Source organism: Gigantopelta aegis, chromosome 4 (assembly GCF_016097555.1).
Source record: "Gigantopelta aegis isolate Gae_Host chromosome 4, Gae_host_genome, whole genome shotgun sequence".
Taxonomy (NCBI): Eukaryota; Metazoa; Mollusca; class Gastropoda; order Neomphalida; family Peltospiridae; genus Gigantopelta; species Gigantopelta aegis.
Window position 1 is genome coordinate 87,865,317 of NC_054702.1, and position 20,274 is coordinate 87,885,590.

General features: G+C 33.9%; 1 protein-coding gene across 2 annotated transcripts in view; it reads right to left on the reverse strand.

The window, feature by feature from the left end:
* Positions 1-9,088: 9,088 nt before the first annotated feature.
* The window catches only part of LOC121371332 (reticulon-1-A-like), a 36,571-nt gene continuing 25,385 nt past the window's right edge, over positions 9,089-20,274 (reverse strand). For both annotated transcript variants that reach the window (XM_041497143.1, XM_041497142.1), the window contains 6 exons: positions 17,563-17,770; positions 15,607-15,745; positions 14,964-15,033; positions 13,891-13,937; positions 13,060-13,118; positions 9,089-12,335 (listed from right to left, as the gene is read on the reverse strand). In XM_041497143.1, the coding sequence (XP_041353077.1) occupies positions 12,287-12,335; positions 13,060-13,118; positions 13,891-13,937; positions 14,964-15,033; positions 15,607-15,745; positions 17,563-17,770 (572 nt within the window). In that variant the 3' untranslated portion in view covers positions 9,089-12,286. The remainder of the gene's footprint in view (positions 12,336-13,059; positions 13,119-13,890; positions 13,938-14,963; positions 15,034-15,606; positions 15,746-17,562; positions 17,771-20,274) is intronic.

A 20,274-nucleotide genomic window follows, 5' to 3' on the forward strand; every position in this document is an offset into this window, starting at 1 on the left:
ATTACATCACCCATGCTGTGTTATTGAGACAATTATATACACATTTAGTGCTGTCAAAGGTGTGCAAACAGTGGTTTAATTGGTGAAACGAAAAGTCGTAGAATACATGGTTGGGATTTTAAAGTTTTTTTTACACATTAAGTATAATGTCAAAGTTGACATTTTTACCTGGGTACCACTTTAATTGATTACAGCCAGTGCTCCACAACTGGTGTAACAAAGGCTGTGGTGTGTACTATCATGTCGGTGGGATGGTGCATATAAAAGATCCCTTGATGCTAATCGAAAAAGAATAGCCCATGAAGTGGCGACAGCGGGTTTCCTCTCACAATATCTGTGTGGTTCTTAACCAAATGTCTGACGCCATATAACCGTAAATAAAGTGTGTTGAGTGCATCGTTAAATAAAACATTTCCTTCCTTCCTTCCACTTCAATAGTTGATATTTTGACTTTACATTTTTTCCAGTGACATTTTGTCCTACATCCGTTAATTATAAAGATGTGGTTATAGGGATTATTTTTATGTGATTCCCTAACAACAGATGTGTCAGGGCCACAATAAATGTATTCATAATAACAAATCATTGAAAATGTAAACAAATATCCGCCATCTTGGATTGTAGTAAACAGACAAACAGGAAGATGTTGTTAACGGGCGATCACAGTTATACAATAAATCAAAACATCTAAATTTTGTCATGTACTGCAAGAGTAATAAATTAAATATAATTACCTCACAAAAATAAATACTTGCAATAACGACAACACCACTATTTTTCAATAATTAAATGCAATATCGCTACTTTTTCACTTTGCCACTGAATAAAACGTAAAGTGGCAAGTAACATGAGTTCTATATTTGTTATGAAGTTTTATTAATGTATTTTATACCTGTTACAAGTACTGGTATTCTTCCAATATTAAACAATAAATGTTTTATAGACGTTAACTAACATGTGTTTTTCAAACCTTGCATTCGGCAATGGTGTAACGGATGTGAGTGGCGCTACCAGTCTTCCGGTGCGGTCTTTATTAAAACGACAAACCTGATGGAATTCCATGGCTTCCCTCACAGAATGTGACTATGTTGACTTTAATGTTGTTGCTTGTTGACACCAGCAGAGATTAATTTAGCAAACAAAATGGTTAAAGCATGTGCAGTGATAAAAATCCCACATTATACTGTAAATAAAATACACAATTCCATCGTCTTCCATGACCCCCCCCCCCCCCCAACAAAACGATGCATCCACTGATCCAGTTCTTGAATAAAGAGTATATTCCTTTATCATTAAATTTGTGTGGTCTTTATTTTTCCTTTAATCTTAGTTGCTTGGATATTATCTATACTTTTATTTATTTTGCCATACCACAGCTACTACATCTTATTTATTTTTTTAAATTTTAAAATAAAGTTTATACTGCTAAATTACACACATATAATACTTACAATATAGGCCTAAATTCTTGTTTAAACTTTAATTATTATTAAAAAAAATTGCAAATGTGTCTGTAGCAGGCCTGTAGTAAGAAAATATAGGTCGTCCCCCCCCCCCCTCCCCTCTCTCTCTCCGTGTTTAGTATTTATTTTGGTGCAGAGGGTAAATAATGTGTGTGCCTTTGTTTCAGTATATATATATATATATGCCAAATTTCTAGGGAAATCACTAATGTGTGTGTGTGTGTATATATATATATATATATATATATATGTGTGTGTGTGTGTATATATATATCTATATATGTATATGTATACATATACATGTATACATATACATGCATACAATATATATATATATACACACACACACACACACATTAGTGATTTCCCTAGAATTTTGTCAAGGCATGGTAGACCAAACACTTTTGGGGCATTTTGACCATTTTCGGGGCACTTTTTTTTCATTAAAAATACACAAAAATTAATTGAAATAAACATTAATGTAATTTATGTGCTTGCTTTAATAAATGAATGGCAAAAGATGTAAAAGACATATTTTATTAATTAATAATACCTTTTTGGGTGTTTTATAAAGGCAATTTTAGAATTAATTAGTGAAAAAGGCTTATTTAATCTCAGGGCAGCATGGTGCCGATTAAGGCAAGATGGTACTAGACTATTGAGGCATGGTGCTGCACCGTGCTAAAACAAGCTAGGGAAAACACTACACATACATATACATCAATCTAAAAATACATACAAATCTATTCTATTGTGGATCAATGTAATTTGGTGGTTGTGGTACATTTGTAAATTTTACTTGTTCAAGTTGGAGGACTTACCTTTTTACATATATATGTAGTTTCATGGTATTCTACAGTTCAGTGTGTGTGTTTGTGTGTGTAATCTGCTTTAGAAATTACCTGCAATAAAATGAATGGTCAACTGCCATATCTGATATTTGTTTTCCATTTTGAAAACACTGTTTGACATGGAGAATATAGCATTTAACTATCTCATTCATATATTTTCCTTGAATATGCTACATAAGTGCATCTACATAAGGTAATTTAACCCGGGTTAAAAGCAACTTAGGTTAAATATGTGTAGTCTAGTAGAAGGCATAGCGATATAGATCAGTTTATTAACAACCGTGATATTTGCCTCCTTTCTCCAGCTGTATACTATTAAAAATTAGTTTTGTAGATACAAAAGTATTACTTAAATTGAACTGCAATAACAATTCCAATACAGCACAAGACTGAACAAGAAAATATCTGCAATATCCATTGTGACTAGATATAAAACAACACCAATATTATACATATATATATTAACCATTATTTACTCAGTTTAATTTTTGTGTTTTATTACTAAATATACCAGGTTAAAGCCTATTATACACCTGAATAAGATACAGCATCTCTCTCTATTGATTCATTAAAACTTAATGTAATATTTAGTAAGGTTGAGGTCTAAAAAAGGCCAGTTCTTGCACCTTTTTCAAATACATAGATCTATTGACTGTCTCATAAATGGTATCAGGTCGTTTCGCCCTTATTCCCGATCGCCCCGTGTCGTTTCGCCTCGATACAGGGTCGTTTCGCCCTCATGTTTATGTTTAAATGTTTGAATAAATTTGTTTACGTGACTCTAGTTGCAAATCAGATATAGGTTTATCAATTTGTAACCCTTTATCAACCATAAACACCATTTATATGTATATGTTATAATGTGCAATATTTTAAAGAACCCCTCCCCTCACACCATTCCCAGTTCTTACGGGCCTGATGTATTTTATATTAATAAGTACAAAGACTAGCCTACACAATGATATTGTCGATAGGACATATTAGTTATATAGTGCTTTGGTGTGTGTGTGGGGGGGGGGGGGAGATGCTTTTTTGCAAATTTGCGAAATTGGCCTCTGTAATATCCAATGACGTGTCATGTTTACATCTATGCTGAAGAAGATTTATGATGAAATATTAAAAGGTCCATTTGCTTCAGTTTACATTTAAATACATGCAGTTTTTTGCTGTCTGCCATTTTAGGTTTTTATGAAATTCTTCAAGAGGGGTGAAAGACTCTAGTGGTATCTTTAAACAATCAAATAATAATAATAATAATAAAATAATATGACGTCATCACATTTGCATTTATATCATAACATGTTATTACATTCAACGGTTGTTAGATCTGTGGTTTTAGATGGAAAAGTCTACTTAATCAATAGTTTTACAGAACTATTTACAGTAATAAACCATGTCCATTACAATTTTAGGGGCGACAGGTAATATTCCACAATACCAGTATGTATTTTTGTGTCTAGACAGCGTCAATTAATTGGCTCGTCTGGTTACCAATCAAATACACACCTGTCAATCAGGAATCACAGGTAGAAGCAACTAACAGCATAGATCAATTAACTAAGAAAACACTTCGGGTATCATTTCAGTACGTAGGTTTATGCATGGGCAAAACATTGTTAATTGTTTCTACTTGTTGTGTAGCCACTTTGACAATGGTATTTTATTTTGTATTGAATAATATATATAGTGCTGGATATACTTATTGCTGGCTTACTGGGATGTGTATTATTACAGAACATTGCAATGTATGACTATTTATCATCCCGCAAAAACCAGGTAGATTGTGTTTTTCTAGTTCTAAGGCTCATTCCTGACGTTACGCGTTAAGTATTATGTAACCACCAGCTCGCCAGATGGTACAAAATGGCTGCGCCCGTTATATATAATAGCCGTCACATTTAACCGTTTTATTAATTAACTATACGATTATACGTGTTGATATTAAGCAATAATGTGCATTATATATCGTTGAATATGCATACCAGGCCAAATGCCTTAATTGTCCTCTCCTTTAAAGGAGAAGACAATTAAGTCGTTTGGCCTGGTATGCATATTCAACGATATATAATGCACATTATTGCTTAATATCAACACGTATAATCGTATAGTTAATTAATAAAACTGTTAAATGTGACGACTATTATATATAACGGGCGCAGCCATTTTGTGCTATCTCAGTGAGTACGCCCTCTGGCGAGCTGGTGGTTACGTAATACTTAACGCGTCACGTCAGGAATGAGCCTTAGAACTAGAGAAACACAATCTACCTGGTTTTTGCGGGATGATAAATAGTCATACATTGCAATGTTCTGTAATAATACACATCCCAGTAAGCCAACAGTAAGTATATCCAGCACTATATATATTATTTTTCAATACAAAATAAAATACCATTGTCAAAGTGGCTACACAAGTCGAAACAATTAACAATGTTTTGCCCATGCATTAACCTACGTACTGAAATGATACACGGAGTATTTTCTGAGATAATTGGTCTATGCTGTTAGTTGCTTCTACCTTTGATTCCTGATTGGCAGTGGTGTATTTGATTGGTAACCAGACGAGCCAATTAATTGACGCTGTCTAGACACAAAAATACATACCGGTATTGTGGAATATTACCTGTCGCCCCTAAAATTGTAATGGACATGGTTTATTACTGTAAATAGTTCTGTAAAACTGTAAATAGTTCTGTAAAACTATTGATTAAGTAGACTTTTCCATCTAAAACCACAGAACTGACCAATTACGTAGTCCCAAATAAAATAAAATTATCACTTGGGTATCGTGGGTTGTCGTTTTTGCTCCAACGTAGCATATCAATAGGCGTAATAGTGTACATTTTTCCTTTGGATTATTAAACAGAGAAAAACACTATAACCCCATTTTGTTCCGTTAATGTAACTTGAAATATATTTAGTTAAATAGTTTATTATATTAGTACGTCATTTATGCAGTTTTACAAGTCAGGTTGATCAAAGAGAAGCGCCTTGTCGAAAATTACTGGTTTTGTTTACACTGTACATACAGGAGATGGTCAGGAGCTGACGTCACTTCGCCCCAAGCTATCCCACCGGACGTCACAAAACGAAACAAAATGGCTGCCCCCAGTTAGCAGGAATAATGATGTTTTTTTATTAACTCTAAAATTACGCGTTTTTCATTTGCTAAAGTGTCAGTATGTGTTGGTGGTCCGGGTATGCATCTTTCCAACACATAAGGCTCTTGTTGGAGTTGACTCTACCTTTAACAGAGAACTCAAAAATGAATACACAGGATGGCTTAAAATATTCCCGAGTCCTCAGAGTCCAATGGCAAACCTTCATCTTAATAGACATGAAGAATCATCTATCTAATCCACATTTACAGTGTGTTCTTGGAAATGTGTCTTAAACGACTCTGGTTGCAAGAGAGAAAATGTCTTTCCTGACCACTTCAGAGTTCTAGTTCTCTCAAAATAGTCTTTAAAGTCACGAACTGAACACATAGGACAAGTCCTCGACAAACCCAAGATGTAAGACAAGACTTGTACAATACCAGTCTGAAGAGACCAGATCCAACAGCTGATTTTTGGTCACGAAATTCATCACCATAACAACCGGCCTCGGTGGCGTCGTGGCGGGCCATCGGTCTACAGGCTGGTAGGTACTGGGTTCGGATCGCAGTCGAGGCATGGGATTTTTAATCCAGATACCGACTCCAAACCCTGAGTGAGTGCTCCGCAAGGCTCAATGGGTAGGTGTAAACCACTTGCACCGACCAGTGATCCATAACTGGTTCAACAAAGGCCATGGTTTGTGCTATCCTGCCTGTGGGAAGCGCAAATAAAAGATCCCTTGCTGCTAATCGGAAGAGTAGCCCATGTAGTGGCGACAGCGGGTTTCCTCTCAAAATCTGTGTGGTCCTTAACCATATGTCTGACGCTATATAACCGTAAATAAAATGTGTTGAGTGCGTCGTTAAATAAAACCTTTCTTTCTTTCTTTCTTTCATCACCATAACACTACATCGAAACCAAATCCCAACAAAAACACAAGTTCAGGACAGTAGCTATTACTGAGATATAACCAGGAATGGTTGATCCCTTAAGTTTCAAGGAATTCTGTAAAAACAACAAGAATGTTTGGCCAACTTCTCAATACAAAGCGTCTGTGGATTTACCTTATACTTAAGACACATCAGTGAAAGCAGCAGTTGTAGATACATGACGAGCTTTCAAGATGGCCTCCGTAGATTTGGAAGCAAAACCCTTGTTCTTCAATCCCAAGGAAATAAAGTGCACATGGGATGAAGTAGTAGACTTTCCCAATCTGGAAATGGAAACAGATTTGGCTCTGCGAGCAGAAGTAAATCCAAATACCACAGACAATTCAGCCACATTGGTGCTATGAGTAACCGACAATAACGGTATATTTAACATCTCTGTAGAACACTCAGAAAAACTATTGGTGGAGGAAAGGCAAATATGTCTCTACCTTCCCAACTGATGACTAGTGCATCAAAATCCAGAGCCTCTGGATCTGGTACCAGCAAGATGTAAATCCAAAGCTAATTTATGGACAGATCTCGGTTTGGAGTACAATTGTCAAAAGGTTTTCAAATGCAGCATCTATTCTGTGGTTTCAAGGGTAGACGGCCTCGACAACGTGCCTGCCAACACATTTGAAATTTCGGGAATATGTCTTGCCATCAACTTCATCGGAATGACATCCTTCAATTCGTAAAGTCAATAAGTCACCTGCTACAGTAAGTTCTGTCTTGGTGATTAATATAAGCCGCTGCCGTCACGTTGTCTGTTGCCACAATCAAAAATTGCATTCATATACCACTGTCAAACTGCATTGAAGACCACTTTTAAGTTCTAGGGCATCGATATAAAACACTTTTTTTGCTATTTACTACAGCCTAACATTGTCTTATCGTAGAGATCTGCTCCCTTCCAAGGATGTATAACATATAGATAGTGAGTTGCTTTAAATGGCAACAAAGAGACCATTTATGACATCGACAGAATCTGCCACAATTGAAGACTGGCCCAAAGGTTCTCTGGAATACTGATGATCAAACTCTATTGTCCAACACTATGTAAGGATTCAGGAAGACTAGAGCAGGCCTCAATCATATCTTGGGCTGATGTTAGGAGGTCCCAAACACTGCCATTGACAGAATATTACTGGTTCTGATACGATGCTGTTGACAGCTGTCTGGATCTTCTCCCATCTGTCAAAGGGAACATGCACAAGGACCAGATCCGATCGCAGCAGAGTACTAATGAACTGGAGCTTGTGTTGTTAGCAGCATCTCTCATCAGTAAGGATATCATCCGACTGTAAAATCTCCCAAATGCAACAACAGCTTGATTTAATATTCTGGCGGACGACTTCAAATACATGTCAAATTCAGTGTCTGGAAGACTTGAACAAAGATAGCACTCCGATATCGGACCACAGGCTGTCCTGCATCCTGGACATAAATCTTAAATCTTAAACAAACATAAAATGTCTGCACTTGGTGCAGACTCATAGTTGCAATCTCATTCTAAATAGAAACAAAATGATTGATCAATAACTTCCTATTAAAAATAAACACCACCACCATGAAGAAAACAAATTTGCAGCCGAAATAGATATACATCTGAAAGTAGAAGTGAAAACAATAACTTATGAAGCAAATAAAGCTACAGTCAGCAAGAATAAATGTGGTAGAAACTAATCCACATTAAAAACATTCAACTAACTCAACACAAAAACCATGATAATATGTCTAAGAGTAAAGACAAGACGCCCGGACCCTATGAGCAAATAAAGCTTCAGTCAGGTGACTAGAACAGAAAGCAGAGGACTCTATCAAAGATTCTAGCCATCACAGTGTATGTTGGGATGTTTGGACCAGTTTACTAACATGAGAGGGAGGGGGGGGTGCTATTTATTTGAGGTCAGGCAAAGTTGAAAAGAAAATGCATTTGAACCTGTTTAATGATAAATAGCAGTTATACTTTGGGAGAAACTAAATTAAAGAGCTCCATGTTGACTTGAATGCAAACATTTACACCCCAACTCCATCATTGCAGTAAAAGTAACACCTTTGTGACTTCGTGCAAGCAAAACAAAAATGTCACAAGGGAGATTATAATTTAAATTTGATAGAAATACTGTTCCCTTTTACATTCAATTGCTAAAACTGAACTACAATTGTAGAGTACATTCTGAGGCTAGCAAAGAAAAAAGAATATTGGATGTTAAAGATAAATTAATAAATGTATGGAGGTCATTCAGCCAAAACTGCAAGATCATGAAAACCAATGTATATTGATCTGCTCCATATGTAATTCTATAAAACTCCCATCATATGCAGTCATGTGGCACTGTGGTGAACATTTTCACAAGGGACCAAGATTGGTTGAATTTTTCACCACCAAGGGTATACTTTTTCTATTCCACATGGCCACAAAAGTATTTTTCTCTCATCCATTCGGTAAATACACTATTATTTTACATGGACAGATAATGACAGCTGAAAAAGTAACTTCTTTATTGGACCATTTTATCATAAATAAATTATACTATTATATTTCCCGTGTTAAATATAATTTAACAATACAAATGAAAAAAATTACTTTTATGATAACAAAATATCTTTCACAGCTTTCTTTCATGGGATAGCCATCGGTCCTAAATACCAATGGATGAGAGAAAATGAATACAGTATCTACATAACAACTACATAAAATTTGCTCAGCATTTTTCAATGTTAAAAATAATAAAAACCACCACAAAACAGAAGATTCTTTATTATCGGTCAAAAAGTTCCCAATGCATTACACAATCAAACAAAAAATGAATAAGACATTCCATTAATAATTTTAGTCTTGTAAAACACATGAAGCTAGTGTGACTATACGATCTGGCTACACACCTTAAAAAGCACACTATGAAGGCAAATAGACATAGTTGAGCAAAATTAATTACCTAATTATACATGTTCTTAGGCAACGGCAGCTTCTTTTTTTTAGGGGGGGGGGGGATAAAGTTTATAAATATCACACAAATATGTTGTCTTTTAAAAATCAAATCTGGTTTAATTAATAACCAATCCATTAAAAAAAAATCTAGTCATTGAACAATATTTTTTGGTCAGGATTTCTTTTTGTAATGTATAAATGGATTACATATATGCTAATTAAAAATTAATTGAAACGAACAAACGGTACCTAAATGCAAATATAAATGTACATTTATATTAATGAATCGCAGTAAGGTTACAGATACTTAGAAATAAGAAAAAGAAAATGGACACTACATAGCCTACAGCTTAGCAATGAATGACTAGACAGCAATTAAATATAAGCTATGAGCCATTGTAGCCACATTTATTAGCAATAATACTATTAATATTTATTTAAATATTTACAATGTAAATACATAATTTCATGTCCATCTGGTGAGATTACTGGAATAGGAAAGTTTTGTAGAACAGTTAAGACAAAAGAAAACATTTACAATTATACAAGTAAAACTTCACAGAATAACCAAAATCTGAAGATAGATTTTTTTAAAATTACTACAAACTTTGTTTTTAATATTCTGGATAGAACTTTTAGCATTGTGAACCCCCCAGAGAATCCTGTTTCAAGCAAATATTTATGAAACTGAAGAAACAAAGATGCAATGAACACCACTAAAACTGGCTGGCAAAAATTTATATTAAATAGCAATACATTAAAGTTATAAATCACTGGCTTAAGAAAAGTATTGGGGAAACTGACTGAATAAGTTAATGACATTCAAAACAATTATATCCGATTCTGCTATATTGCACAAGATCAGTTTCAGTACGTATGTCACTCAGCAATTGTTTTTTTTTGATATTGCAGTTTCTATATAATCTATTTTTATGAACATGTTTTTTAAATTATCACCATCTTACCTCAATCTGTATGGGGAACATGATATTTACATTCAAATTTTATATAGCCACTTCACAAAAATGGTGTACAGAAATTTAAAAAACCTGAAGTTCTTTGCATGAAAACATTTGAATATTTTAGGGAAAACTATAATGTTGGCCATTTAGTTTTCATGTTTGGTAAAATTAACACATCCATTGTGAATGACACTTCAATGTTACATAGTGAATAATTTAATTTCGGTGGTAATCTACATGCAACATCAAACACTTAGCGGTCAGTATCATTTTCTTAAAACTATAACAATAAAACATTTGAGTATCATTGAATATACAAAACTGCTTTTTAAAACTACTTATATTAATGTCATCTTTGTTAATGGACATATCAGAAAACAATTTAATTAACTTTAAACTCACATATTAACCAGATAATTGCATACTAGTTGTCTCCCCTCTACAATTCTCTTAAATCATATTTTTCTTGTAATATTGATGAAATCACTAGACAAGACCTTTAACATTAAATATATGCAAGTATTATACACAAATAAACAAAAATAAGAACTAATAAGCATCGTCTAATTAAACTATATATTTTTTCCTCTAATTCATAAAACGTCACAGTACTGTTACACTTACTTATTACAAAATACATGGAACAAGATGTTAAGCAGCATTATATTACTATTATTTCCATGAATACATTTAAGACAATGGCAAAGCTTGACATAGACATCAAAATTACAATTCACACAATGTGGTAAAGATATTCATATTGGTGGTAATTAAATTAATACATAAAGTTATTTAATATCTGACGCCAATATATAAAACATTTTGTTTTTAAAAACACAATTTCTCATCAAAATAAATAAGTACATGTTTTAAAATAATTAATCATCAGTCCTTCTCACCTCATTCTGAGTATAATTTTTTAAGTGGCTATAGTAGGATTTAGTTTTTTCAAAATATATCGACCAAAACCAAATTAACAAAACATACAAAAAATAAACTAATGAAGGAATTTTGCACGTTTTTGACATAACATGAACAAAGATTCCAATTGAATTTCATAACTAACTCATTTTTTCTACAAGTACATACATTTTTTATAAAAGTGTAATGAAACTGCATTGAGTGCATAAATGGTGGAATATATAGAGAAAGATTTTATTGGCCAATTATTTAAAAACTAAAGGTCAAATGAAAATAAATACAAACTTAAGTATCTGCACAAGTTACACCAACTGTGAACTCCTTATTGGCTGGGATTTGTTTTAGTACTAATACAAAAGTATCAGACAAAATTCAATTAGCACACTAAACAAATTAGTAAAAAGCTGAATTTTAAAGTTTTTTCTCCACTTAGAGACTTCATTGGCCGCCATCTTGGATTTATGTTAATATTTAACTCAAATGAAACTTGATATTTATACGACTTCAATGGATTCACCAAACACCAAAACATGGATGTATACACTAAAATGACTGTTAAAAAGCATGTTTGTAAGTTTTCACAATTTTAGTGTTACGTCATTTGTTCATGATAGCGGTCATTTTGAATATTAAAAATGACAGATGATAGCATACTAGTATGTAGAACTTCGCATGGAAGGAATGAATATGATCTTCTGAGCTCTCCTACAAAAATTCAGCTTCCTACTAATTTATCAAGGTTTTATCTAATTCTCCTTTATAATAGAATTAATGCTAAAAGTTAAACGAGATCTGCTTAAACTATAAAATGTTTTACATTTTTTTGCATCCATTATAATACATAGTTCATTCACAATGACAAAGCATTACTTAATATTGTGTGAATCAAGGCGATCAACCTACAGGCCTTGTGACAAAGTTAAGTCCTAAACATTAGGCAACCGATTAAAAATAAACTGGCAATGCCCGACTTGGCCTCATGGATCCTGCTTGCTTCCAGCACATCCACCTAGTCCATGATCTGGTGCAGATAAGGCAATACATGATCAATGAGCCAGTCTGTGCAAAACACAATTCACACAAGCTCTTGGTGTAAAAAAGAAACTGAAGAAAAACAAAGCATCATGTTCACTGTGTCTTGGTTTTCTTCTTCAGAAATGGTAACTTGGCCTGCACCCTGAAAGATGAATAATATATTCAGCTGGCAATAACACATCTATTAAAAATATTTCTAAAAGTCTAACTATGATTTTGTTTAATTATATGTGCTAGAGTATCTCAAGAAATTTATGGAATTAATTACAAAGTTGTATCATTTTTCTTACTCTCAGCCCTGGGAATAAAAGAGTTCTCAAAACCATTACATTAATTTCGCTGTCACATGTATCAATCTATAATAGTTTAAAATTAAGTTTCTTTTGTTTATGACACCACTAGAGTACATCTGAATCATCAGCTATTGGATGTCAAATATTTGGTAATTTTGACATATAGTTAATAGAGGAAACCCACTACATTTTTCCATTAGTAACAAGGGATCTTTTATATGCACCATCACCATCCCACAGACAGGATAGCATATACCATGGCCTTTAATATACCAGTCAAGGTGGTCCAACTGGAGTGAGAAATAGCCCAATGGGATCTCACCTAGAACGATTGCATATTGGTTAAACACTTTACCACTGGGTTATGTTTCGCACTCTGTAACATTTTAAGGTGGTAACTTAACATCACGGTCAACTTACACAAAATATATTAAAGAGCACTGCAGTCAACTGCTCTCTATACTGTATGCAATGGATTCATATAAAACTTTTCAAGTACAAGCAAAAATTGTACACTTATACCCAACTGAACCTGGCTTTTACTGAAGTAATCCAACATTATATCAAACTTACTGTGCAAGAACCTTATCGATTTGCGTTTGTGCCTTTCCCATATAGTTGTCAATCTGTACCTGAAAATATTTGATATATGATTGCCAAATTATAACCATAAAAAAATTCTACAAATCCCCCCCCCCCCCCAAATACAAATAAACAAACACTTTTTTTCAAAATTTAAAGAGATCAAAGATAATACAAAAATACTTTCTTGAAAATCTGTATTAAATATATTAAAGAAACAGACCCTAGTTTCAGCCCGTAAAACTGGACACTAAGTTTAGTTATCTACAAACCTGCACAACACATTTGGATATGGTTATAACAGAGAAAATAACTAGAGCTTGTTTCATTAACCATTACTTCTTAACATGGGCGTCAATCCGGCTTTAAAAGTGAGGGGGGACGTGTTAGTGTGTGTGTGTGAGAGAGAGAGAGAGAGAGAGAGAGAGCGAGAGAAGGAGGAATGTAAATGAGAATGTTAAACTTTTAATTTTTGTTTATTTTTTGTTGTTGCTGTTGTTTTTGTTAGTGGTGGTGGTGGTGTTGCTTTTGCTAAACGAAAAAGTGGGGGGGGGGGGGGGGGGGGGGGGGAGAGACACTTATATAGATTGTACCCCTGTATTGAAGTGGGGGGACGCGTACCCCCTGTCCCCCACCGATCTACGCCCATGCTTCTTAAACGTGCGTTTTAAAAAACTAGGGTATGTCGCTTTAACTTAATTATCCAATTTCACAATTTTGTTTTTAATAAATATTGTTTTACAGTTTAAAGATATTCGTAAGATGTTGATTGATCATTCATAGTTTTCCAATCTTACAGAGAGTACAATGTAAATATCTTACCTTGTAGGTCTCATACACCTTGGGTAATGTGAAAATAGACACAACTCCTGAAAAAATAATAATAAAGTATTCATTTTTTGTAAGTGGGAAGGGAAAAGAATGTATACTGATGGAAAGAAATAAAGGATCACACAGATAGCAACAAGAAATAATGACTGCATCAAAAATCAATTGATATTGTCAGAAGTTGACTGGAAACATATAGGCAGCACATTCAACACTACAGACATTCAGTCCCACATTACAACCTGGTATGAAATACAGACATTATTATTAAAATGTGAACCATAGCAATAATTATTTATGACACATGGTCATTTGGTGAACACTAATTTGAAATGAACATAACAAATTAACAAATGCATACATATGTATTGTAACCTGAGGCAATAAATGATCCACTTTTATCACAGCATATGCCTCGACATTTTGTGAATTCTAATTTCACATGTGACATGATTAGGAAATAAATGAAGATGTATAATGATGATGGTCAGGGTCATGAGGATTATTTGTACCAGGTCTGATTGAAAATGTACGCTGAACTTGAGGACAAGGCAAAAATCCGTAAGTCAATCATGTCACAGGAGCCATGTTAGATTTCAAATTGGGAGTGCAAAAGAACAAAGATCATGAGAGAATTATTTGTTTGAAGTTTGTTAAATCTGCACAGTGAAACCATACACAGGCCTGTGCTTATAAAACTTTTAGAGTCCAGACTCAATCTCTAATGATGTCACACACATACAATTTGTATGGCGTTGTCATCATTACTGTCTCAGACTCGTAATTGTCTCGAATCTAGACTCTAAACATTTTATAAGCAGCAGGCCAGGAGTTTGAATTGGTGCAAACAATTAAAGAACATGGTTAGGGCCACGTGAGACAGAAAGAGATAAAATCGATAGTCCCCTGTGGTTAAACCATATACCAACAGGAATTTTTGCTTGAGCATATTATTAAGTATGTGAGAATTCATAATATTTGTAAGTTCATGAGATGAAAAAAATTAAATGATGGCCAGATTGAGAGAAATATTATGCATTGCAAAAACTGAGAATGTGTCGACTTACCTAGGATAATTAGGGTCATGCCGTTGAACCAAGACCCGACATAGGTCAGAACCCACAACAGCAGACCAAACTGAAAAATATAAACAAAGACAATATATATATTTTTTTTTGTCAAAAAAACCTCCTCTAAAAAGATTATTTTGTTATAATTCTTGGATTGGTTATGAAACTTGAAAAAAAAAAAGATGTTCATATTTCCTTCAACATCAAATTTGCACTATTGTTGACAATGCATATAACAAGAAAATTGGTATTCTAAAGGAAAATATACACACATTTTGACTTGTCAAAACAACTTTGATATATTGTCATGTAGAGAAGTTGGACAAAAACTTTTCATTCAACTGCATGTCAAATGTTTAAATGCCCATTTATCTTTTACTGATGTATGCAAAAATGGCAAGCAATTTAAAAAGCAATATACCAATTACTTTATACTGAACAACTAAGAAACACAAATATTTCACAAACAATTTCAAGGTAAAACTAACTTTAATAAACTTTAAAAATGGGTTTCAAATATTAAAAAAAAAATTCTAATATACACAAAAATTAATAAATAAATTATACAAAACTAAATCAATATACACATTTCCTTCGTTGTTCACTATATTTGACCTCATGTTAATTTTGATAACTTTACCTTGATGGAATCTACGAGATCTTCAATAAGGAAGAGTCGTCTGAGCTCCTTGGCAGTACAGTTCACGTGTTTGAGAATGTTCTGAACGGCCTTCTGCACCTTGTCTTCCGGCAAGTCTATCTCCATTTCAAGGAATTTTCTGAATAATAAAAGTCAATTTATTTTACTGTGAATTTGGCCTTTAACCTTCTGACTACCACAGGCGAGATAATTTGCCTGAAGTCACGCCAGTCGACATATTGTACACTGTATACAGTGCATTCCCCAATTTGTATTTCCCGCCGTTTTGCACACAACATTCACCGACATACTTATCCATATTATCCAAATATTATTTTTATGAATAACAAGCTAGGACCATATCAAAACGTTTGAAACGTAACTAAAAGGAGACAACAAAATGACATCATTTTCTGAGGAAGCCACATTAAGTTATGACGTCGCTTCACAAAATTACGTCATTCATGGTGCATGTGAAATCATTATGATACATGTGGGTCATACTAATTATATTTTCCTGAATATCTTGAACTATGTGGATAATACAGCATAGGTATCCCCTAATTCTTCTATAGCATGCCTCTGAAAATTGTGAGAACCAGTGTTCTCGCTGCTCCATTTAAGCGGGGCGACCCGCCCCACTATTCCATTTTGCCGCCCTCCTTTATTTTTGAGCGCACTCCTTTATTTTTGAGCGCCCCTCTTTATTTTCCAGCACCTATCTCCGCTATTTCCAAATGCACACTTTTTTCCACACAAAAAACGATCAGTCTGCACACTGGACATCAAAGGAAACAAGCCGCGTGCCGCGTTGTGTACGAAAAAGCAATTGACGAAACATTTATGACAGTTACCGTAACGTAATTTAACAGTATTTTTAACAGCCTCTATTTTGTCCAATATCTGTATCCATCTGTTTGATAGACACAATAAAAGTTATATTTTATGTAAGCAATGAAAACATTTTATTTTTTACGGATTCGGCAATCTCCGATTGAAAAAAACCCTCTTATTTGGTGCCAAATTTGTCACGTGATCAGAACGGTAATTCAGTCTTTTGTTTCCACTAACTATCGTTTGATATTTTGTCCTCAGTTGCAGATATAATTGGTTGAAACTGATGATTTTTACTTTCTGTTATTCTGTTTATTCAGCAGTTCTTTATAAAATATTGTAAACTTTTCATTTTGAGGGGATATGAACACTTATAAAAACAACGGAAGTGGTAGTGTTTATCATTAAAATCATTTATCTTGAGTGCCAAATAATATATACACCGCCTTTACAAAAACAAAACTACTTTTTATCAGCTGGCGATAATATTTTATCACAGCGATCGATTCATTCGATGAAGATTGAAATAACAAAAATGTATCTGACATTAGGAGATCACTTTACAAACATCTTTATTGTTTTTCGTATATCTTGAAATCTTTATTAAAATAATAATATTAAAACTTTGATCGGTCCAGCAAAACCGGAACTGTCCGTGAATGTCAGACCGATATCATTTTCGGTTCAATTAAAAGACAAGTTTTTTTATAAACCCCATTGCACTTTTTTTGTAGACAAAATAAGGAGTATGTCTTTTCTCAAAGTCTACCAACACACAACAATATGATAACCAAACTACCCCCCCCCCCCCTTTTTTTTTTTTTTTTTTTTTTTGCTTTTCGTTTTTTTGTGGGTTTTTGAGGGTGTGGTGCCAACCGGCCGCCCTCCTTTAATTTTCACCCAGCGAGAACACTGAGAACGATTGTTTCGTTCGTGCAAATCTAATTTTGCATAACCTACTTTGTGTACCCGCGAAATTTGGATCACTATTTCCTTGGATATAACCAATTATGCAAAAAGGAAATGGGTTACCTGGATTTATTTCTGAGTAACCGATAAATGGTCACGCAGATTTTCAATTCTCAGAGGCCTGCAAAGCAAACTGAGAAATGTGACACTCACTTAAAAGGATGTCCTTCGCCAGTTTTCTGCACTGCGCTCATGATGTTCTTGTAGACTCTGAAGGTGAGCGTGACGGTCAGCATGGCCAGGGACAGGTAGGCGAGGACACTGAGCAGTGAGCAGTACGCCAGGGACAGCAAGATGAATATCATACTCCCAAAGACCATTCCAGTTTTACGCACATCTCGCCAGTAGATCAGCTCCAAAACTGAAATACAGCAGGTTTTAATTAATAAATATACTGCTAAGACATGTACATTTTAATAGAAGTCGTGATAATTTGTGTTACTATGATACACTTGTTTATGCTCCAAAACTGAAATACAGCAGGTTTTAATTAATAAATATACTGCTAAGACATGTACATTTTAATAGAAGTCGTGATAAGCTGTGTTAATATCTGTGTTCTAAATAAGCACTTGTCCGTTTGTCCCGACAAGTGAAAATGTGCTTGGATAAAACATTTTTACTCCATGGTTGTCCTATGGACAAGTAAAACATTCTCAATGCAATTTTATTTTGAGCAGTAAAAAACAGGATAAACAATTTTTAATCCATGGTTGTCCTATGGACAAGTAAAACATTCTCAATGCAATTTCATTTTGAGCAGTACAAAATACTGTCCTTACACTTGAAGGAACCAAAGTATTTATTTGGACAAGTGAAATTATTGGAAGACAAGTAGATTTCTAGATATACTTGTCCGGTGGACTAGTGAACATTTTTGCTTATTTCTATCGCTGAATATGATACACTTTTTAATGACCAATAATTATCTTAGTGAAACGTTTTGTTACCAACTGTTAAAAAATAAGGATATATTTATCAGTTACAGATATAATCTGCTAGTGTTCAAACTACGTTGCCGAAGTTCTGGTTCATTGACAAATTTTACCCATTTTATAAGATGTAATTATTGGTGTGTCCCCTATCACATGGAAGATGTAAACTGCCATTCACCTTTTTACACAAGTTGAATACGCCAAATTTTTAAACCTTTTAAATATTTTTTTCTGCTTTCTTTAACTATATTAAATATACATTGAACAGTCCCTTTTCAGGATCCAATTCTGCAAAAACTCTCTAAATAGGATCTACACACCCTTGCAATTGCAGGGGTTGTAATAATATAACAGATATTAAAATGAACTTTCTACCCACTAGGCTGCTCTTTCTATTCCAATATAAAAATACTGCTGATAATGATACCTCATTTCATTTTCTATGTTCATAACACAATAAAATAAATTTAAAATGTCCTGGCTGGTGTTATTTGTAGTATTTTTAAACACGAAAAACCCATGTTTTGCAAGCCACTTATGGTATAAACCATGAGTCATATATATACTGGTGTTTTGCATGCATTTTAATTATTAATCTGATCAATTATAAATCTAGAAGAATCCGTAAGCTGATTGGCAGAAGTCCATATTCACATTTAATATTAATTTTAGTCTGGTATGTACTTTATTACGTGCAGAATGCCACAATAACATTCACGGTACAATTATTAACAGCCAAAAACTTGGATAAAATTTAAAGAAGAACTTTTTATCAAATGAATTTTAAAAAGCCAGTCCAAGTGCAGGAAAACATCTGAATGAAAAAAAACGTTCATACTTTAGACAGTCACATTTAATTGTCGTTTCAGCTAAATACATTGTCAAATTTTTCATTTTTTCTGCCCACTGGCTGACATAGGAGGGAGATCAAAGATTAAATTCATTTGGCCAATTCATCAATCCGTGACACAACTGGAGATTTGTCTATTTGTCTATATGCAATATTAGAAACTGTATAGGATTACATTTCCTATTGTTCTTTGTGATGTGTAATGTGTACCGTGTACTTTCCTGAACACTTTGGCTATCACATATTTGTGCCACCTTGTACCTATTTACACACAGATGCCATTCAATTTGGTGGATCTATCTACAAGCAGGTTTAACTACTTGCCATTAAAAAAAAGCTAGTAAAATTGAAGACTTTTCCATGCTTTTAAATCCATCAGACATGGTTCAAATCACACTGCAAAACCATTGCTGTGCTCTAACTAAATATTTACACCGACTGCACTACAGTGTAACTAAATATACATGCAGTTAGGACTACATGAATCATGGTAACACATCACAAGTGAACCAATGCCAACCATTTTTCTAACGCTCTGCCAACTCCCATTTCTAGCATTGTGGGGTATATGACGTCTGTGTTCAAATATCCATACATCTGCTTTATTATACACTCTACAGGGTTTCATAATAAGAGACTGGTACACTAGTATCTGTATAATTATACAACCCTGTCCAGCTACCTAGCAAGTGGGTTCCCCACTGTTCAGCTGCTGCAGAATAGTAAACAGGTCTATCATTAGCATATTTATGACTAACATGGGATCAATAATTGTCAAGGCTATGGTTGGTAAGAGGTATTTTTAGATGGAACGTTATACAATAAAGGTTACAGCAACAGTGTTTACACAACCACGGTACCTGTACATATATGTGTGTGCATGTTAACCATGTTATTTAAATTAACGTTTAACAATTTTTATAATTATTGTTATCATTATAAAAAATTTAATTAAAATTTGGTGGTAAAGGAATACAAATGAAAAAGGCACACAAAGGTACATGCCAGTTTTGTTCAGATATGCATATTAGCATTCAACTTTTATATCCCTGTTATCAAAAAATGACAACTCAAATGCAT